The sequence below is a fragment of the Phalacrocorax carbo genome, chromosome 2 (genome assembly GCF_963921805.1).
Source record: "Phalacrocorax carbo chromosome 2, bPhaCar2.1, whole genome shotgun sequence".
Taxonomy (NCBI): domain Eukaryota; kingdom Metazoa; phylum Chordata; class Aves; order Suliformes; family Phalacrocoracidae; genus Phalacrocorax; species Phalacrocorax carbo.
In genome coordinates, this window is record NC_087514.1 from 133,994,489 (window position 1) to 134,017,636 (window position 23,148).

General features: G+C 40.1%; 1 protein-coding gene across 4 annotated transcripts; it reads left to right on the top strand.

The window, feature by feature from the left end:
• The first annotated feature begins 304 nt into the window (after positions 1-304).
• TMEM196 (transmembrane protein 196) lies at positions 305-19,300 on the top strand. 4 transcript variants are annotated; one of them, XM_064444473.1, is made up of 5 exons: positions 305-842; positions 12,028-12,084; positions 13,935-14,189; positions 16,059-16,132; positions 18,448-19,300. In XM_064444473.1, exons 1-5 carry the CDS (start codon positions 678-680, stop codon positions 18,452-18,454), a joined length of 558 nt encoding a protein of 185 aa, XP_064300543.1. In that variant the 5' UTR covers positions 305-677; the 3' UTR covers positions 18,455-19,300. The 4 variants fall into 4 exon arrangements, with proteins under 4 accessions (XP_064300543.1, XP_064300544.1, XP_064300545.1 ...); XM_064444474.1 differs by having other exon boundaries at positions 305-824; XM_064444475.1 differs by lacking the exon at positions 16,059-16,132.
• The last annotated feature ends 3,848 nt before the right edge of the window (positions 19,301-23,148 follow it).

Sequence of the window (23,148 nt, forward strand, 5' to 3'; positions counted from 1 at the left end):
CGGCCGGGCGCGGGACGGAGGAGGTGTGCGAGCCGGGCTGCCGGCGGGGGAGGACGGCAGGAAGGTGCCGTGCCTTGTGGCCCTGGGGCGGGGCTGCCGTAGCGCCTCGCCTGTGCATTGGGTCTAGATTCATACATAAATATAGCCGGGGTGGGCTCGCCGCACTCCGCTCCCCCCACCCCCAACCGGGGAAGAGAGCGGGGGGAGAGAAATAAGAGAGGGGGGAAAAAAAACCCAAAACCCAACCACCACCCCAGTGAGGTCATTTCAATGAGAGCGCAGGAGGCGATGAGACAAGGTCGACTTTTCCGGAGGAGGCGCAGCCCCTGAGGAGCGTGGTGCTGCATACCGACGGCCGCGCTCCCGGCCGGCCGGCCGCGGCGCCCCGTCCCCGCCGCCGCGCCGGCACCTTGGAGAGCTCCGCCGCGCCGGGGCCGCGCTCGAGGCCGGCCTCCTTGCGCGGCGCTGCGCGGCGCTGCGCGGCGCTGCGCGGGGCCCGGCGGCGCCGGGGCCGCCCCTCGGCAGCGCCCGCCGGCCGCGGATGCGCCGCTCCGCCCCGGCTGCCGGCGAAGGAAGAAAAGTTTGGGGGCGACTTAGGGCCGCGGGAGCGCCGGAGGAGGAGGAGGAGGATGCGCGGTTTCCCCGGCTGATCGGGAAGGAAGGATGACCGAGGGAGGATGTGCACCAGCAGCCAGATCATCGGGAGCCTCCTGGTGCTCTCCGTGTTGGAGATAGGGTTAGGGGTGTCCAGCGTGGCCGTGGGGGCGGTCAGTTTCAGCCTGGTCCTCACAGAGCATAAACCTCAGCTGGGAGACTCTTCTCCGGTATGGAGCGGGGTGTGTGTACGTTAGCCATTTCACTCTCTCTTTAACTCTTTATGGTGATGATCAGACCGTGCGAAGGCATCCCCCTCCCTTCCCTTCCCTTCCCTTCCGCGTGTGCATGCTGCGCCGAGAGCCTCGCCGGGTCCATTTCTAATGTGCATGGGGTACAGTCTGCATACTCGTGGGGCAAGGGGCGGGGGCACGGGGGGGGAGAGATGTTTGTGTGTGTTGGGGGGGGGGGGAGACCCCTTCTTTCTCGCTCCTTTTCATTTTTCAATTTTGCTGTGAACAACTGAACTTTCCGTGAACCCATTCTCACACCTGGGAAAGCCTGATGCCTCGAGTGGAACATGGGCCATAGCTTACAGTCTTTAAATTGACCGTGAGTTTTGCTTTTAAAAAAAAAGAACAGCCCTGTTCCTTATGACAAGACTGTCAAAAGGTGTTTTAAAATAATCTCAAGGGTATGTCAGCTGAGTTCTGAGCTTTTGGAGGAAAAAATGAAGAGGAAATGGGAAGGAAAAGGAAAGATATGTTCTCATGATCTGGGAACCCTAAGCTTCTTGTAAAATAACAAAAAAATCAAATACCAATGATGGGTTAATAGAAGCAGCATGTTCATATCACAGAGCATTTCTCACTTCTCAGAAACCTTTCCTATTTTTTCAGTTTGAGATGTGCATGTTTCTAGGAAGAATTTTCCTCCAAATGGTTATTTATATTTATGAAACTAAGAATAGGTAATATTGAATATTCAGCCTAAACATGAGTGGGCATTTTTGAACCCCAAAGCTGGTTTTGGCCAGCTTGGATTGTACAGCAGTATTTCTGAAAGGATTGCTTGTTTTGCTTGAGATGAGATGACAAATGCAAAACACTCTTGGTTATTCATCAGCGTAACCTCCTGTAATTTATAGATTCATTCTGTCTGAGCTCTTCATGTAATATTCTCACTGTCAATATTTATTAATTATTGACAGCAGTCATAAATATTTTTTGGCAGTATATAAACACACACATAATTCTGCACTGCAGAAGAGGTAGGTGAGAAATGAGAATGAAGACCAGATAAGACAAGACAGTGGCCAACAGGTAATGATATGATCAAAATCACTTCAAGGAGGGAGGTTTCTGATCATTGCTGATGAAGAAAGATGACTCAAAACCATGTGTCTATCTGAAGATTTAATGACAGAGGGCAATATCCTGGGTCTCACTGAAGTCAAAGAGTTTTGACCAGTCAGTGAGATCAGTATTTTATGCAGTGATTGCATTTTGTGACAACGCTATCATAGCTGATACCATTTCATGACGATGCACATTTCCTGCACAACTGCCTCGTTCATTTTTATGGTTTCGGTTACCCCAGAGTTTGTACCAGCCATAGATTAAAATCCTATTACATTAGACATTGGCCCAAGGACCTTACAATTAAAGCAAGAGACAGATGAAGGATAAAAGCATGTAAGGCAGTACAAAGAAACAACAAACCAAAATTGATCGGTATAACAGGTGGTTGCATTAACACACCAGCAGCCTGGCTGATTTCAAGCTGTTCATAGGTAGCGTTTTAGAGAGGAATAAGACAGAGGACAATGAAATGATTTTGCAGCTGTTTATAGGAAAATATCCCCACATGTGAGCGTAGAGGCATGGAAGGGAACCCAAAGACACTTGTGGGTAAAGGATGCCCACAAGCAGAGCCAGCAGAGGCAGGCATCAACTGCTAGCAACTGAGCAAACAACTGCAGGTTTGGGTAGGAGAGAGAGGCCAAAAGAAACTGTAAAGTGGAAGCAAGCAGTTTATGTTCCATGTAGTAGAGGAAATGGAAAATCACAGCGGTGTGCAGAGTGGGGTGACATGGTTATGAAGGCTTAGTTACTTTGCTTTGAACTGAAGATCTTTGGTCTAAAATGTCACCATCATGACACCCTCTTTCTACCACCCCAGCAGTTCAAATTATCCGTTCGGTTGTGTTCTTCTGACTAGACGACTAGCAGGTGAGACAGGACAAGAAAGGTGCCAGAGACCTACTGTTCTCCAGGAGTGCTTAGGTCCATGGGTAACTAGGTCCAAATCAAAACAACTGGAGAAAGGTTTGTTTGCACAGTCCTTGGAACTGTCCTGCTGCAGAAATGGCATAAACTGCCTTTCCGCTCACTGGATCTTACACTCAGCTCATGTTGCCTGTATTAAAGAATATGTCTTGCATAAAATGTTATTTTTTTCCAATTCACATTCTTGAATCAAGGTTTTCCTTTGAGAAATGAACAATAAGGGAAAGAAAGGGATGTGAAAGGAAAAACTAATACTTTAACATGTTAGGATGCAAAACACTTGAGTTAAGTTGAACAGTGTCATGTCTTCTGTTGTAATTTCCCTGGAAATATACAGAAAACTTTTGACCCTGTTCTATCCTTTACTTATGTGGGTGGAACTCAGCAGAGGCCCAAGTTCATAAGGAAGTAGATGAAGATAGCATCACCATGGAAACCTTAACCTGAATTCCTAAAATTTGGGCATCTTAAAATCATGCACATTCTGTCTCCTACACTTGCCTCCCTATGATGCTTTGCATTTGACGCCCGTTAGCTTTCTTATTAGATGAATTGTTCTTATTGTTCACTGGCTCCTTTGAGCCAGATAATGTACTAATGGACCTAACTTTAAGCATGTGAATCCCACCTATAGGATTAGAGATACAAGGGAAGTTAAGCATGGGCATTGCATGCCCAGCATTATGTATAAGCAAGCCAGGGAAAGTGGAGTAGACAAAAATTAAGAAATTGAAACCCTAGACAATGTCTACATCAAAAATGCATGGAAATGGGAAAACTGTTTCTAAATTTGTTGTTCTCGTTGGAGTTAGCTGGATTAAAACAGTAAGAGTTGTTTAAAAAGTAGCCAAAAGAAACCAACTGAAGGTGTGACTGACTTCTCAATTTTTCTGGAGCATGTGGAGAACACTGTCCAATTTATTTTACATCATACCCAAGCTGTTCTTTTTAAAATAAGCCACAGCTGCTGAATTGAAACCAAATCAAACCAAACCAAGCCAAGCCAAACCAAGCCTAACCAAACCAAAAAACCAGTCCCATATGACCTCAGGTGAATGTGTTGTTGTTTTCTGGATTTTCACTCTGTTTGTTATGATTGTGTTGGTATAATCTACTCCACAGGCTGTACGCAGTGTCTCCCAGATTTCTTTTTTTGCAGAAATTGAGGTGTATTTCTGAAATCCACCATTCCAAGTCAGTTATATGATGTACTATAGAAATGATCAAACGAACGGGCATGCTGAACCACTAACTCTAGCGCAGCAAGAATGACAGCATTGATAGCGAAAGCTTTTGCACAAACAAGAAAAACCCGAACATAATCTTTCAAAAAGTATTCACAGGTAGTTTTTAAATGGTCACATACTTTCCCATCTATATTTAGAATGTATTGGTTGCATCACTATCGCTATGATGAGCGACTATATATCCGCACCTGCACATATCTATATGGCTCTAATTCTTACTTATTCTGCAATGGTGAATAAATTCTTGCTATAAATGAGATTTTCTCACAGAGAAAGAATGAGATACAAAAGCCACATCTTCAATCAATATGCCATCTATCTTCATTCGCAGGAGAGATACCTGATGATTCACTTATGGCTATGCCCTTCAAGAGTAATAGGTTCTTCCCTTATAAAGACTAATATCTAAATGTATTTGAGAGATATGCATTCTCTGGATGTTGTTGGGTTGGTCTGTCTGTAGGGGCAGTGTTATTGTTCCCATGATTTGTGATTTTAGCACAGTGGAAGTCTGCCTGCCCATTACAAATCTGCATTTATAATTTGGCTACAGAAATTTGCTCCAAATTGGCACTTGAAAAATTTTATTTCAATGGCTTATTTTTTTTTATACATGTTTTGAAGGAAAACAAAAAGGTTTGGTCAGTATGGAACTCTCCCAGAGCAAGAACATCATTTTAGACTGTTAAATCAATGTTGGTGGCCTAAAATTTTAAAACATCAAATTTTGCATCTAGTTTTTTCTGCTGCCAAGTTTCCTTTGGAAAGAACAGTCAAACTATTTTTTTTTCCAAAGAACACTAAGAAATTCACATTATTGTTTAGCATGCAGACAAAATGCAGATGTGATCCTACTTTATTTAAACATGTGCATTGCATTTTCATCAAACTGACCATATTTCTGGCTGGCTCCTGCTCCTGATGAAATGAATCACAGCACTGTCAGTGAGCTTAGTGGAAGCTGGAAAGAGTTCTGTACCTATGGATGAGGGAGGATGTACCAACAGTGGGAGCTTCTTGCCTTGCCTGGAACCAGGACAATTCTCTCCAGCTGAGAAGTCTTTCAGCTGGTTTTCTTTATCATTCAGACACTCCAGAAGCACAAACCAACCTGGAAAAGAGTCTGTCCAAGGGGACTTGTAGTCCCTGGGTTGTATTTAAGAGGACCTGTTGAATGTAGACTGACTTAAGCATATGCTTAAATGTTTTGCTGAGGTAAGACTTCCGTTTATCTGCAGGGAATAATCTTTAATGTATTACTTTTTAAGATGCAAGCAGACATACTCTAAGGTAAATATTTGACACAAAAACAACAAAAAGCATTATTTACTATTTTTTATTCTAAGAGGCCCTAAACAAGTAAATAAGTAGTATCATTTAGTGCTCAGAATTTGGTTTTTATTCCAGATGATCACAGGTTTTTTGAATCTCTGATGGCAAGTAGCCTTTCCGGTTCAGAGACCCACTTCTAAATTCCCTTGAGTGTTTCTAAAAACCGTTTCCCATTTTTAAAGCATCTCTGCAGGCCTAGAACCAGATGAACAGAAGCACTATCACAGGGCCTGGGATGGAATTTAAACTTCCTGAATATGGCTTGAGTCAGTGGGAATTGTAGCACCACCTGAGCTGATATGACCTAATAGCACACTGCCAAGTCAAGGTATGAGCTCAGATTAGACATGTTTTAACACTATACCTCACCTCACATAGCAGAGCTCCCCTCTCAGTATGACAGACTTAGTGGGACACAGGGTTGGGTTGTGGCAATGCTGTTACTTCTGGTTCTGGATCTGGATGGTTTGCAGACAGCTAAACATCCCTGTCCGCATGACCCTTTGCATGGGACAACAATGCCATTGGAAGTTTCCACCCCCCTTTGCAAAGATTATTGTGTTTCTCCATGGAGGTAACAGACAAACCTACTACCTAGGCTTCCTCTTTTTGCCCATTGTCATTTTTCTCTAGTTTGACGCTTTTGTTTTCACTGGTGGATTCTGTGCCTTTTATGCCTGCACTAAGAAAAATTAATTGTTGTTCTGAAATACTGCTTCAAAGAAGACTTACAATTAGAGGTACCTTCCCTGCTCAGTTCATCCATTAGGGATTTCAGCTTTTTTCTCAACTGGATGGAGTAAAAGCAACAAGATTATTAAATAGAATGGTCCTTTCTAGACATTACTGATTTCAAATTCCTGGATACTCTCATAGCAGTCACATGTTTATACAGTTTTAGTGTAAAATGCAGATTTTTTTGTTCACCCCCTGACAAGAGTAGATAGAAGTGAAGCTGTTGATTCTGTCTTGATGGTCTGTTCTTCCAAGTGGGAGGTTATTTGAGTAGGTATGATATGCCTGAATTTCCACTGTGTTATCTTCAAATTTGGAATAATTTCCCTTCCTCTAGTTCATCAGGTACATATGGACGACCCAGAACACTGGAGGGCTTTCCACACAGTGTATACAGTTTGGGCTTCTTCTTTGTCATGAATGTTAACCAGGGCTCAAGCAGTCCTTATATTCAACAGGTTTTCTCTACTATTTTCTTCAGTGTCTCTGCAGATTTTCCATAGACAATTTTCATTTTCTCAAGGGTATTAGATTCACCACTGCTTTTGCTGCCTCAAAACAGAATAAAGAAAGGTTTCTTAGATTCAATATACAAAATAAAAATAGTTCATTTTCTTCTGCATGATGGAAACCAACAAATCTTTGGCTCTCTGCAGATATAACTAAAAATGAATCTTTCTTTTTCAGACTACCAGTAAGAAAAGCCCTTTTTCCAGGAGAAAGTGAATGAGGCCAAGTCTTTTGTTCCAGAAAATATGAAATAGGAACGGATCCAAACCACAGAACTTGAATCTAAATTGAGATTTCAGGCTTCTTACTGAAACTTCTGGGTGTTTGGATCTGAGGTTTTATTTCAAGCCCATATTTAATATAAAGTAAATTAAAGTAGGCTCAAAATAAACATTCTCTTTTTTCTGGGAGGTCCTTAGTTCTTTATTCTAAAGTTCAACAGAACAAAAGAGAGATTTTCAGATATGCATATTGAATATAAGGAGGCACAGCTGCAGTGTGAATGGCAAAAGCCGGACAATTAGACACCCCTGCATCACCTTGCAATCACTCTGACTCTGCTAGGTCCCTGGCAAATCTTCACTGAAAGGGGGACTGAGGCACTCACAGCCTACTGAGTCTCTAAGTAACTTTTGTGCTTTGTGGTGTCTTTCTTTGGATTTTTTTACCCATCACCCAAGAGTGGTTCTGCCCCTATCTATTATTTTATGACACATTCAAGCCCTGCCTCCTCTGCTAGTCCTGACAAAAAATACCACGTATCATCAGAGATATGAATAAGTCTGCAACAAAAAGCAACCCCAGAAATAATGGGAATTGGTTGCTAATAGTGGTTTATGGAGGATTTAAAGTCAGGTTTTGGATCTTTTAGCCTTTTGTGATTTTTCTAATGAATATTAATTAAAATGAAAGTCCAACAGTGAAACATCTGCTTCAAGACCAGCTGAAGGTCCCTCTCTGGCTCCCAAAGCATTTTGGAGGGCTTATTAATTTAGTTCATCTTTCACGAAATATTTTAGCCTTATTCTCAGCATGAGTTGTGAACACTTCAACAAAACTGATCATTATTTATAAGGAACTTGTCTTCAGTGATATATTTATTTTTCACTCCTGATTTACTTATTTTCAATGTAAGTGTGTTTGCCTCAACTTACTTCAGGTTTGACATGGTTAGAAGATGCAACTACATTTAAAGAGCCCAAGAGGTTGCTAAAAATTGACTGAGGATAATCAATGATCCTGTAGAAAGGAGCAAGTCCTCACCAAGACAGTGTTAGTTAGCCATGGGTAAACTGTAGTCCAGAGCAGGTCAACAGTTACAAGTCAAGTTTAAATGGTATGACATATTGACATGAAGACGAAGTCCTTCAGGATAGCCAAGAACAGAGAGTGGCAAGACAGCAAAGCCTCTGGTGGCTGTATTTCAGTTGGCAGTATTATAAAATAGAAGAGCTCAAAATTAAAAGATAAACAGGAACAAACGTAAGAAATTCCTTTTGAGTCTCATTCATACTCTCATTCTTTTCCTGGTACAAAGAACTAGTGCAGTTTCTCCCATCTACTTTTAACTACTGCTGACCACAACTCTGCAACATGAAAAAATTTACAGGAAATTACTATAGAACCAACAAAAGAATTCCTGAATTCCTAGCTGATCTATCAAAAAGCAATGATTACAGTCAACCACATAATGTCCTACTGACTTCCTAACCTTTCTAGAGGTCTTTACATTCAGAATCCTGGCTAAGGCAACTCTGCATGAGCAGTGTTCCTGTGCCCCAGGTATCTCTAATATTCTCTGTAAAGCAGGTTTCTACCACTTCTAGTGAAACAGACTCCTCTGCAGCCTCAGAAGAGAGGGATACACTTGGCTAAACATTTTCAAAGCTTTGTGTGAGGTTTAACTGCTTGACACTGTGGCTCAAATTCAACCATTGATTTTAATAGCAAAATACCTGCTGTCATAAATTAATAACCATACTGGGTTTTTGGGCAAGGCTTTTCTCTGTGAATATAACACACCATCATCTAAAAAACCCTAAATCATATTAATCCTTTGCTACTGCCCAAGTGCTTTTCTTCCAAGGTTTTTAATAAGTTCAGGCACACTACTGCATCCAGTTTCACAACTTGTTTGTCTTGTGGTCATACGGATTATAAAACTTTGGCATGACCTTCCCAAGCTCACACAGAAAAATCTGGAAGAACCAGGAATACCCAACTCCTCTGAGTTCACTGTTGAGTTTTTAACTACATGACACCTTATTCCTTGTTTATATATACAAATATTGTAGACGTACACAAAGAGAAAATACATACAGAGTATACATATAGACCCTGACACAATAAAATATTATCATAAAATCATAGAATGTCTCAAGTTGGAAGGGACCCATAAGGATCATCAAGTCCAACTCACTGCTCCTTGCAGGCTACCTAACACTAAAACATATGTCGAAGAGCATCGTCCAGACGCTCCTTGAACTCTGACAGCCTTGGTGCCATCACCACTTCCCTGGGGAGTCTGTTCCAGTGACCAATCAACCTCTCAGTGAAGAACTTTCTCCTAATGTCCAGTCTGAACTCCTCCTGGTGCAGCTTCATTCCATTTCCATGTGTCCTATCACTGGTCACCAGAGAGAGATCAGCACCTCTGCCGCCTACCTTGAGGAAGTTGTGCACTGCAATGGGGGCACCCCTCAGCCTTCTCTTCTCCAAGCTGAACAAGCCAAGTGACCCCAGGACATGGTTGGCCTTTTTGGCTGCCAGGGCACACTGTTGACTCATATTCAACTTGCCGTCAAGTCAGACCCCAGATCTCTTTCCATGGGGCTCCTCTCCAGCCTCTCATCCCCCAGTTTCTATGTATACCCAAGTAGTCCCTCAGATACTTTAACAACTATGGAATACAGTAGTCATCCCTTGTTTTTGAGAAGTCAGTACGTTAGGGGTCGCAGATTAGCTCATTCACTATGCTTTGGATTTCAGCTGGGAAATATCTTAGGTAATATATGTATATATGGCACTACATAAAGGTGGTTTGCAAAGGTGTGTGCCCTGTCCCTGAAAAACAGTAAAGACTAGCAGAACTGCCCAAATTGGTGCATTCTAATGTGGGATGAATCTGTAATTTGCTTGTTGCTACTTTGGTCATATGCAAGGCTAATATAACTTGTTCATTACATTTCCTTATGGCTAGCAAAGACTGTACAATGGAACTAGAAAGTCTTTGACTGAAATCAATGGTAAAAAATCCATTGACTCTAACAGGAGCAAAATGGGTGACCTATTCTTTTGGCTTTGAAGGTAAATTAGCAAAACGCCAGCTTTTTAAACTAGTTAACGTACACTTGTTACAAGCTGAAACTATCTTTGATGGTATCTTCCAGATCCTTTCTGTAAGCTTCCCAGAACTCATAAATTTTTATTTATACAATTTTTTCCTATTCAATCACTACAGAAAGAAATTATATTATTAATATGCTTTATCAAGCCTGACTCAATAGAACTTAATTACAGTGATGTCTTCAACAAAATTTTTTTTGTGGTTTCTGCATTAATGTTGAGAAATACAAAATACTACATACGAAAATCTGAAGCATGCCTTCAGTTGAAGGCAATCTGCAATGACAGGATTGGGAGTGAAACTCAAAAGCTTCACAGAAAGCCTGAGTGAAAACTTAAAAGGCAGATGCCATAGCTCTGACCTGAAATCTCCTCTGCCTGTGGGAAAAGGACAGAGGGAGCCCTACCTGTTAGTTTTTTGATTGTTATTCCAATGGATTAGCTCTAGTAGCAATTACAAGTTGTGTGTCCTCGTATCTCCTGAGCCATTCAGTGCCATGGTCTACATGACCCAGCCCTCTCCATAATCAGACTGGTATTAAGTCCACATCCCATGCTTAGTGTAGAGGTAAATAATATACAAAATTTAGCCATATTCATTGTGGGGAACTGATTCAATAGGCCTAACTCAGAGTAAAAATACATCTCAATGCTTATGCTTAGCTATATGCATGAACTACTTTAGCTGGAGGGAGATAAAGGTATCAAAGCACCTCTTCAACTGAAACACTGAAACTGCAAAATTTTGGAGGGTAAATGAGATGTACATACAATATATTAAATAGAACCTGAATTCCGTATAGGAACTGCTTGATTTTTTTTTCACTTTTTATGTCACAGCTAGTTCTGTTCTCTGATTTAATCCTAAATCAAGGTCAAGCAGAGCCTTTTACTAGAAATACCATCTCAGTGCAAAAAGGATGTGGAAAAATCCAGTTTTAAAACTATAAAAGTACTTCCCAATAGGAGTGTAGGGTTAGCGTTACCAAAAATAAGTAGCACAGATTTCTTAATTAAAGGGTTTATGAGGTATCAAAGAAATCTTTTGACAGTATTACAAACACCTGGAGAAGGCCTTATTGCTTTCATACAACCACTGTAGTTCTTACCATGACTGCTCTCTCAGGGACTGTTCGCTGTTTCCCTCATTAAACTTTTTTGTAGGAGGAAAAAGTGACATCAGATAATGTCATTGGTCTTTGATGTAGGTCACTAAAAAGCATTAACACCTATTCACATCAGCTAGTAGGGGATGTTTCTGTTTTTGTTAATCAGTTTTGCCTACTGCTTGATGTAAGAATTAGCAGATCAGTTTGTGAAAGGGAACTACATGAAAAAAAGGTACAGATACCTTCATGCTATCTCTTGTGAAGCAGGCTATCCAGAATCTAAAAGACATTTGCCTGCGTGCTCAGTGTAGACACACCAGAAGATGTACTCGTATTTACACCTCCATCCACAGAGGGGACTGAATTGCATTCTTGCCCAGAGTTCCACTGTCCTGAGGCCAACAATCCATGTATGATTCCTCAGCTGTGCACATGGTAGGAAAAGGGCACTAAGTACCTCAGCTATGCTTGAAAGTAGATGATTTGGATCACCGACTACTACTTTGCTAAACTTTTCTGAGAAAAAAAGAGTAAAATGCACCTTTTGCTTGCAATATTGGCTTTTTTTTTTTTCATGTTTGTTTACCCAAGCAGCTTAAAAGTAGGAATTTTTTTTTCTTATCTTTTTTTTTTTTTTTAAGAGTAATCATTCTCCATCTGACTTCTCATTCCAGTTTCTTCTTCTCAGATAAGTGTGTTTATGGTTGAGTTATAACTTCCTGAAACATAAGGTTTGTGATTAAAATGTTGACAACAACTGTAACCGTTGCCTAACCTACTGTTGTGGTCACTGCTACAGCAACGCAGCAGGATTTAAACTTGAGACCTTAAATGATTAAATAATTGTGGTTTTTTTTTTCTTTGCAGTTTCTGCTTTGTGGCATATGTGGAATATTGTGCGCCAAAAAAAAATCCGGACTTGTTGTAAGTTTTTCCACTGCATATATAACACATAAGTATTTGAAAGGCATACTTATCTAACTTGAACTCCTTACTGGGGGCTTTCTGTGTCCAAGTGTTTCTGATAAAAAGCCAGTAAAAATTGCAAGTCAGCAGTCAAAAAAAGCAATCAGCACTTTGGGTTAATCAAGCAAAACAAGGCAGTTCTGAAATGGCCTATTTAGGTCATGCCTATTTAAGCCACACATCCCTATTTACCTCTATCTAGATAAATATGGATAGAAAACCTGTTGACACAAACTTACACCAAGTCAATAAAAAGTTCCCCAATAACTTCACTGTATTCTAACTACTCTCTTTCAAAAACCCATTTCTGTGGGTTGTGGCATGACTGGGCTGCCACCTCAATGAGGCTGCTGACCAAGTTTGATTCTATATACTGTAGCTGTTCACTGTTTTAATAAGTTCTTTTTGCAATCAATATCATGAATAAACCAGTTTTAAAGCGATGGCGGATGTTTCCTGCCTTTTCTAAGAACCAGAAGTACAGTAATTTTTCTGACTGCAGCAAAACAGAGTTATTACTACACAAGTCACAGCTGAACTTTATGTTAAAGACATGATCCTATCATGAGTTATAATGTCTGGCTTAATTTTCTGTCAGCTTGATTAGCCCGCCATATACAGGTGGAACTCACGTAAAACCAGTATAAGCGTGAAGGGAATCAGGATCTCTCTCAGATTATTTTTTAATATCTATGAGTTATCCTAAACCTTGTTACAATGACAGTCTCATTTCTTAAAGCATGTGGACCATAACCAGTTTCTAAAAGCTGTCTGTTCGGGTGGTCTTATGGAGTAGTCATTTCACAGTGGACTGCAGCATACAGCCTGAATGCCACATTCCTAACAAAATTCTCATCCCACTTGTATACAGAAGTGGTCTGTAACAATCCATAAATTGTTCCTACCACAGTACATATAAAAAGCCATATTGAGTAACATCAAAGACCCATCTAGATCAACATCTGACAGGCCAGAAGTATCAGGGGAAGTGAATAAGGCAATAATTTAGCCCTGTCTCCAAAATAAGGTCTTTTGCCCTTGAGTTATTTGTGGCTCAAGGGCATCCTGAACCAGGGTGGCATCTTTGTGATTGAAGTGATAGAAGGTCTTTAAACATCCCTCATTAATTGCAGCCTGTTTCACGTCCTTCTAAAGTTCCCAGAAACGTTTTAACCAAGTTAAAAACAAACAAAAAAACCCAACCAAACAAACACATAGTCGCCACACTCACCTTCTGTAGACCTGCAGCATATATTTCTTTGTTGGTTCTCTTGCTTCTTTGTCCAGCACATTCCCCTTGAACACTTTTGAAGTCCCCACAAAAGCTGTGGAAAACCTCCAAACTGCTGTCTGACTGAACAAATTAGAATTGAACAGTCAAATGGCATGCAAAGCAAGAGAGTTTCAATGCAAATACATGAGGTGTTCACTCCTGAGGAGTGGTGAGGAACTGCACAACAGAAAATTAAGACACATTCTGTCATGTTACTGTTTTGAATGAAACACTGGAAATCAGAAGATTTGTGTCCTAGTAGTCCTTCCATTGACTAGCTTTTAACATGAGCAACTCAGTCTACCTAACTTCATTTTATATGCAACACCAGTCTTAAATCCTGTGCACCAGAAGGTTTTGTATTCTCTTGGACCTCTGTGGGAGATGAGGGAGTTAAAAATTAGTATCTGTGCAGTGTTTTGCAGTCTATGATGCTATCAAAACATTGAATTATGGTTAGTCTCATTTTTATGTATGAATGAATCTGTCTCTGAAATGTTTACTGTGACATAACCTCTCTTGTCTTTCCTGACAGATGATACTTTTTTCTGCCTGTTGCATCTGTGGACTGATTGGAGGAATCTTAAATTTTCAATTTCTTCGTGCTCTGACAAAGAAGTCATCTGCTCTCTATTCTTTGCATCTTGCCTCCATGTCTCTTGCATGCATTGGAATTGGTGGTTGCACCCTTTCTTCATGGCTCACTTGTCGGCTAGCCAGCTATGAACAAAGGCGAATGTTCTCAGAAAGAGAACATTCATTGCATCACTCCCATGAAATGGCAGAAAAAGTGAGTTGTGTGTCCTCCCTTATTTGTTCTGCTTCTCCTACAATGCTGTTGTATCTGTTAACGTTTACAATTGACAAGAGATGTATTCAGTTTTCAGTTTTATATGAGAACGAGCTTCTGGGAAATGAAACGCTGCCATTCTGTGTAAGCTTTATTATGTTGCATTCTATGGAGCTATTTTTAGATACTGTATATCTGCACTACATCCATTTCAATGAAGTACATCCATTTTCAACATAATTCCATTGTATAGCTATTCAAGGGCTTAGCTGCTAAATATAGCACTTCATAAATAATTGGAAGACTTATTAATATGGATTATCATGTATTGTACTGTGAAAAAGCACAGAATGCTTTCTGTAACCACATCATTGCATGCTTCCAGGATTTAATCAATTTCTTCCTCTCCCAAGTACTCAGCTTATAAAGTAGGTTACTTAAACACAAAAGCCACAGTTCACAAACCTAGGTGACTGAACCTATGCACCCAAGGACATATTTAGACACCTAAATGAAACTGGTCAGATTTGCAGCAGCAAATTTATTGCCTTGCTTTGTTAAAAGGAAGCTTACCAAGGTGCCTAGGTCTCTGTTTAGGTACTGAAACATAAGCTCCCAAACTTGAGCATGTAGGGCCAAAAGAATTAATTCAATAGAATTCTTGAAATCAGCTCCTTGAATTTCAAGATCCAATTAATATTTGAGGAGTAGAATGTTCACTGACACCCTGTGCTTTACATTTGGACATTGTATCCAATGCCTTTCATTTGAGAAATTAGTAGAGAAAGGAACAAAAGTCAAGTGGACTGCCCATCTAAATCTCCATGTGCAAGCTGGCATTATAGTTAAGTTCAACAGTCTGTATCATATCTACTGAGACCTCTGAACATCAGAACGAGGATTAATTCATTCAGACTGTAGAATGTTTTCAGATTCCCTGACAAAACACGATACAGCAGTTAATTGTCCATTAAGTAAAAATGACTTGTCAATATTCTTTGGTTTCTTGACTCCAAGTAGAAATATAGACCGAATTCACCTTAGATGTTTGCAACATGCTTTTAAAAGTTAAATAGTATAGTTTACAACAGCAACATAAAACAGTGATAAAATCAAACAAAGAGATAAAATTCTCCTCATTTTAAAATGAAGCAGAATTCCGATGAGCTGTGTAGGCAAGTATGACCATGGTCTTGCATATAGTAGGCTAGATCCTGCCTTTCAAAGAGTCTCTTGCCTCATCAAGGACAAAGATGAAGCCCGTTTGAGAGAAAAAGAAAGAGGGGGAAAAAAGGAAAAAAGAAAGAAATGGCCTGGGAAGAAAAACTTTCAAAATACAAACACTTACCAACCCTATCAATTTGGGCCAATGATGACCATGTATAGCAGTAGTTCACCGCTTTCCTTCCTGACATGTTCACCTACTGAGCTTTTAGACACTTAACAATGAGAACTGCCAGGTGCCCACTTATCTTGGGTGAAAAGCCATGATGCATGTGCAGAGCAACCCTATTGCACATGCTCAGCGAAGGTAGGATGTGCCCCTCTGATGGTGGACTCCCTGCATGTGTGTTGTAGAATCAAGTATGCATGTGTAGATGGTCTGATCTGGGACTTCTTAGACCTATAGCCTGTGGATGGCCTGCTGCTGGCAGGTTTGAGTACATTAGTTGGAGCCATGCCCCTAAAAAATAATGAAGGTTACCTAAGAACTTATATTAAATTAGGCCCTGATTTAGAAAATAGCTTTAAAGTGTTTTATGTGTAAGACTATATTGTATATTATACTGATATACAGTAATATAGACATGTACTGCATGTGCATTTGTTTGTACTATATTTATTGTATAATTGTTATATTTATATTAGAGATTGAGGGGTATTGAAATAACCGACCTGCCCAGCTGCCCGGTGGTTCCCCCGACACCAGAGTTACCTCCAAGGTACGCTGAACACTAGGGAGCTACCATGTTGTTATGTCACTTCAGGAAGGGCCACCTCTAAGAGGAAGTCATAGTTTCAGCTAATCAAAGTTGGCTGATGCTGTGATGTCACTCTGAGTCAGGAATGGTGCTTCCAGGTGGTGACATAATTCTACATGGTGAACGCTGCAATCTGGAAGTAAGTTGAGTATTTAAAATATTCACCCTAGTTATAGACATCCGAATGCTCCTATTTGGATGTTGCCACCATTGACTCACCCTGCTTCTAATCTGTGTGCTCCTTCATTTCTTGAATTCAGCAACATTTTTTTAATTTATTAATAGTTTTATTTTTGAAAATAGAAATATTGGGGAAAATAAATTACTTTCAATATTTTCTGAAATTATTATATTCTAAGAGCTGATGTCTGCAGAGGATTCAAGTGCTAAAGCTGACAAGAGGAAACTTACATTTGCTCATGAGTAGTCTTCTGACAGATTACTGTCAAATTGTGCCTGACTGATAGTAAACATTAAATGGCTTTGGTATTCTTGGTACCTTTCCCAGCTGACCAGTATCTTCAGCGTAGATCCAACAAAGGGTTTAGACACCTACAAATAGGTGCCTTGTCTCAGAGCAGGCAGCCCCCAGGCCGGGATCCTGAGTTCAGTGTTAGGCACCCATGTCTCTCTTCAGCATATGTAGAGAATAAGGCATCACACAAAAACATCCAGCACCATCACCTGCCAAATGGAGAGCTGGGTGGTAGGAAATGCTCAAAATTCTGTAAGTTTACATAGCTTCTTTTCTCTGAAACTTACACTGATTCAGGAGTATTAATTGTCAAATATAGTTGGCTTAATGGCCCCAAGTTTACCTAGCAGAGAGGAATGGCACATCCCTTCTTTCAAAAACTGTGCAGGCAACAATTAAGTCTTGCAATTAAGCTTCAAAATGTAGCTGCTGACACCTGAGAGAGGAGGCACAAGAGCTTCTACTTTATGTGCAACTGTGATTTCTGGTCTCTGACTTCCAAACTATTTATAAATTAAATACTGTGGATTAAAAGAAGATAGAGAAAGAGTCAGACTAGGAATAAAGACCAGGTCCCAGAATTCTCTTTACCACGAATCTTAGCTACTATGCTATAGAGTCAGGCTCGCTCGCTCCCTCCACCTGCACCCCCCCATCCCCCGCCCCATGAATCCTGCTTTACTTTTTCATAGAAACTTCTATAAGAAGGGGGACAAACAAACCCTTTTTCTTCCACTTTTTCGCCAACTGGACCTAGGAGGTGGAAGAGGTAAATTTAATCTTCCCATGCAGAGAAGAGCTTCTGGTTCATATGCAAATATTTTAGAACTAGCCCAACAGTGGCACCTCTACCTCATCTACCTGAATTTTAAAAAGAATAGCCCAAACAGCATGTTTATGTATGTCCATTCCTCTGGGCATAGTTGGATGTTCTCTTGGATCTGTGATTGGACATAAGCAGCAGACCACTTCATGTCTGCATCCTGATTCAATTTGGTATGAAATAGGCCTAGGACTTCTCAGAATAAGGCAGTTCTGAGCATAAACACCACATGGCTCGTGGTCCTCATGGCCTCAAAGGTCAGAGAAGTGCTTAATGCATGTAGCCATATCCAGGCTTAGACAGCTAAGTATTTATTGTTTGGATTGCAATTTGAGAATTAGAAGATCTAACTCCAAATAAATTTTGGTTTAGGTACCTTAGGATTCTGACTCATGATCAGGTCAGCTTACTCCAGGATGACTCATCTGCCACTTTAGTAGCAACTGCTGAACTGCTAAAAATTGTAGCCTGGCATATTAAGGGAAAACCAAAACCATTCCCATCCAAAGACAAGAAGTCAAAACACTTAGATCCTGTTTGGATCTAGACCTACTTCCCAAATGTCTATCCCAGCTAGCATCGAATGGCATCTGTTTGTAGCATGTCAGCACAGAAAAAGGTTTGAATGGAAATGAAGACTTAATTACCATCTTGTTCCTTTGTAGATTACCACACAAGCTTGAACTGATGCACTTTCAAAGGACAGTATCACAAAACTTGCACGGATGCCATCAATGCTGTACATGTGGTCTGAGAGTAATGTCCGACTCAATCAGTGTCAATGGGTCTATCAGCTTTCAAATGTACTTAATTTATGTAGGAAGAAATGTGATTTCTTTTACAGTGAGATTTATCGAGCCAAATAAAAATGTAAAGTTTTTCTGAATGTTTGAAATTCAGTTTGTTAAATTTTTGTTACAACCTTAGCTAACTAAAAGTCGAAGACCATAAAATTAGTGTTTTCTCTTCTTGTTGCAGGAAATGACAGACAACCTAAGCAATGGTGGCCCACATCTGATTTATAATGGAAGTGTATATTAAGAGATTTTTAAAAATTCCATGGAAAGAAGTGGGTTTAGAATTTTCTCCAGGAAAAAAATAGACTCCGAGGAACTGAGAAAATGGAACTATCTTAGCTTTTATGGCTCAAATGTGACAACTGCAGAACAGCACAGTTGCATTTCCCTTTTAGAAACATGTCAAAATTTGTCTCCTAAACATTTTGCGGATATACAATATTTATTCACTTCCTGGCTACTCTGTTTTGGTTTTTTTTGTCTGAATAACTTTTCAGAAATGTGATAGTATTTGAAACAGACTTCTCAAGACTATTCTTCTCATGAAGACTCAAAAACCAGAAAAAAAAAAAGTTAAACTGGACCACATTTAGCCCTGTCACAGAATTCCTAAAGAGACGAGAAGAGGGCAGAGGAATGATGGCTCAGGGGAATCTTTTTCTCCCCCCCACTTAGCAGCATCTGGTGTAATACGATGGCTTCAGACCATGTGGCATGGTACCAGCAACGCATCTGCACAGCCCCCCTCCCCACATTGCAAATGCATCCAGCCTCAGTTTTCCCAGTAGATTGTATCAAAAGAAAGTGCAAACTACTCTTCCAAAAGGCTCCCATTTCACATTCAGAGTGTAAATGAACAGTGTGCTGAAAACAACACCAATGTCTTTGTTTTGAAAGACAGAATGCTCTAAGAATGCCATAAATCAAAACCTCAACAATGCCTTGTTGTAAAGAAATTGTAAATATTTCCAATTTGTGAATGAAGTATATTTCGTAATTTGTTCATAAAAGATGACAAATAAAATGAAATCTAAACCAGAGAACTTAGATCTTCTGGGTTTTTTTCTTGCTAGAAATATCTTGCAAAGCTGAACCATCATGCTTGCAGTTTTGCACAACACATTGAAAGTGGTGAAGCAAGCTCAGAAAGGAGAAAAACAAAGGCTGAACAGAAGCACAGTTGAGGTCAGAACACACTGGCAATTCTGCACACCCACAACAGAGTGTGGGGTCTGTTCAAGCAGTGTGTATGTTAAGCCAGCAGCTTTAACTGTAGGGCCTACTGGCTTATGTAGTCATGAAAAATGGAAGATGTAATCTGTAACAGAACATATACAGCAAAATATTAATGTAAAATCACTCATGTTACATTGTGAGTCTACGACTGTGCTGTAAAGCCCAGCACTTCAACATGAGTTTGAGATGTGAGCACTATTGATGACTGCCAACATTTGGTGATTTATACCCATGTTCCCAGACAAGTGGGAATAGAATCTTATTATTATTCAATCTATGCCATAAAAACCTCTAGAAATTATATTACATTGTTTTGTGAATCTATATGGTATAAAATAATATTTAATTTCATTATCTTAGGATTTTCTAAGTCTGTAAAGGAGTTTCCCATCTATTTACAACATAGGAAACATCTTCACTGTGATTTAAAGCTTTCACTTAAATTTCATTAAAATTAGTTGGAAGGCCAAGCTTGAGAGTCAAAAACTGTTCCACCTTATACGGCTTCTCTTCACTTATCTACTGTCTCAAAGGGCTTTAAATATCCTCTAAGTCCCTGATATACTAATATGTATTATATACATTAGTAACTGCTAATGAGACTGTTTCAAGTTCATAAAGAATAGATATTGTCATAGCAAAAGAATTAGATGTTAAGGCATCTCCGCTCAAGGAAAGTGCTCCCCTTCCCAGGTCCCACCTGCCTTTAGATTGTCTTCCCTACTACTTTGCAGCTTGTTTGGTCTCTTCATAGGTGCCATTGCCTCTGCAGCTTGATATTCATCATTTCCTCTGCATCAGGAAATGAGATATATCTGTTCCCAGTATGTTCCCCTTCTAGGAGCACTTTTGCTGCAGCTCTGGACACACCCTGTCAATGCAGGACTAGTGTCTAAGTTGCCTGCAGAGTTTCACACAGGCTGAAGAAATCCACACTGGACATAGAGCCAGAGGAGGTGGTTCTGTAAGATTCCCTTCCTCATTCCATCAGTACAAAGAGTCTAAAGGGGCCTTATCAAAGAAAAGCAAGAGTAAAATAAAAAATTGCTCAAAAATCTGCCTCAGAACTACCTGGCTGAGGTTCAGCACTAGCTCTGGAGGACAACTGTAAAATCACGGTTCGTACAGAGGTATCTTGCGACACCTCAGGACTAGGAATTGTAGCCTCAGATCCTAGAGAGTGGTTTGGAATTGCAGTTCAGAATCTGCTCAGGAATGCCATGAAAGAACATGCCATAACACTACCCATTTAGTTATTGCAAGCACTTCATTTCCCACCATGGTAGTAGGAGTATGGGATGGTGCAGGAAAATAGGTGATTATTCTCTATCCAACATACTAGTCCAGTGCAACAGCCACTTTCTCATGCTTTGGAAAGGAAAGGAAGATACATTTTCCAAGTTCACAATGCTTGAAGCTTTACTGTAACTTGTGAAATACAACCACACCACTTCTGCTTCTTTTCAGGGGGTGCTGGAAGGAGAGAGGAGAAATCTGGGCCCCTGAGAACAAAAGATTCAATTCTTTGTGGTTTTTTTTTTCTCTTCTTTTGCTGCCAAGCCTGTAGAATGCAGAAAAACTGGCTGGTCCCTGCATTAATAAAAGCCTTGAAAATGCAAATCTGGAATCAAGACTTACAAACAAATGTGATGAAGACAACTGCTTCTACCTGAGACATACAAAAAGGATCAGGGTGGTTAGATTCAAAGTAAATTACCATAATATATGGATGTGGAGGGGAATTCTAGGAAATGTGTGACTTTGTTTAATGAAATTTTGTTTCATAACTGCATACAGAGTCCAACTGTAATGGAAATATTTTCTGTATGTTTTCATTACTGGTACAATTGAAAGGACGCTTATTCCACTAACCAGCTGTATAAAAAACAACATTTTCAATTTTCAGAATGTGACCAGCCAACATATCTACACCAATAGCTTGAAGGCTGGGCACCAAAATCCATTTTAATCTAAATAAGATGAAGCATGTACTGTCCTTGACACAGTTATTTCTGATTCATGCTGCTGTAAAAGCAGATGCTGGCTCAGATACTGTAAGAGATACTCAGCTGCTATTTACTAGGTCAAACAACACTCTTCCTTATTGAACATTGTGCATAGGACTTAGCTGGTAAGTCCATAATGTGTGTTTTAATATTTTAGGCTATATTTTAGGCTCAGTTTGGCACTTCATAGAACCTCAGCCAATGAGAAGCACACACGTTTTGAATTTGTAACAACCAACAGTTCTTACTGCAAACTGTGCAGAAAAGTGCATATAATACATTTTAAATATTTGCTTGCACAATCTTCAATATATGTTTTTTGCATTAGGACATATGAATTTCCCTTCAGATGGTCTGGGGAGGTGTGAAGGACAGTGTGGCAGGTCAGATTCTACAGGCAATTTATATGCAGTAAGCCATAATCACAAATAGTTATACTGATAACAAAATTTTCCTTGAGAGTGCGATATTGAAGACAGAGGGTAGAGAGACTATAATGGTTTAAGACATTTTTAATCCTTTCAGATCCCAGTCCCAGGCAGGTTAAGGAGTTAAAAGGAGCCTTTTATAATTAAAAGCTTAGAAATATCTAAAAGCAGACTGATATTAGACTACCATATCATTGTAGATATTACTGCATCTGTCTGCCTAAAATGGCTCTAGCTAGTCTTCCCTTTCTGTACCAAAGTGACATCTTTAGCTGCACTATAAACCTCCAACAAGTTCCACAAAGCTGCTGTACATATCGCTGGAGACAGATTTTGAAGAATATTTTTAGAACTGTATAAGGGCTAGCCAGAGAGATTCACAGTCTCCAGGGGAGGTGGAAAAAAAGAAAGAAAAAAAAAAGAAAAAGTAGAATGCTTTTGGTAAAACATAATTTGATTGGAGTGAAGATGCTAAACCCACCCTAGTTTAATATCATTAGCCTGAGGAACTCTGAGTGAACTTGGGAAGCTTGCTCAGGAAGGCTTTTTTCCCCCCTAATTATGAAGTTATGAAAATGAGATTCAGTGTTCTGAAGGAAAAGAGGGAACTGGGTGAGATTAATCAGTAGCTGGAATTTCAGCAGAAAGTTGTGCGCCTGGAGAGACTTGTGTGGCTGTGGAAGTGTTGTTCTGGTTCAGAAGGAAGCAGCTTTGATTGGGAACAAAAAGTCCAGAGGGTTGCACCAAGGACTTTTTTGTCATCTCTCTACAAAGTAGTCAAAGAAACATCGAAGACACAGGATAGACACATCTACTTCTGCCAGGGAACTAACAATAAGCTGTGTAGAGCAGCCTCACAGTTGCTCTGTGGTTCCCTCAAATGAGCCCTAAGCATATATAGAATTGGAAGTTTGTTAGGTTTTTTCCCCTTGCATTACCTCTGATTTGCTGTAAAGTATCTTTTATGTCCTTTAACTACTGAGTCACAGCAGGTTCCTTTAATGATTTCTACATCAGTATAATTTTGCTTTGTAATCAGTAGAAGGTTTTTTCCCCCAGAGATCCTTGCTGAAATCCAGTTTTAATCCTGCCATAAACTGCAAAATGTGTCCTTCTAAAAATATATGCAGTTATGGCATGTTGAACAGGTTGACCATGTACATTAATTAAAAGCAACTCTGCATCCAGGAAGATAGCTGTTTTGATGAATTG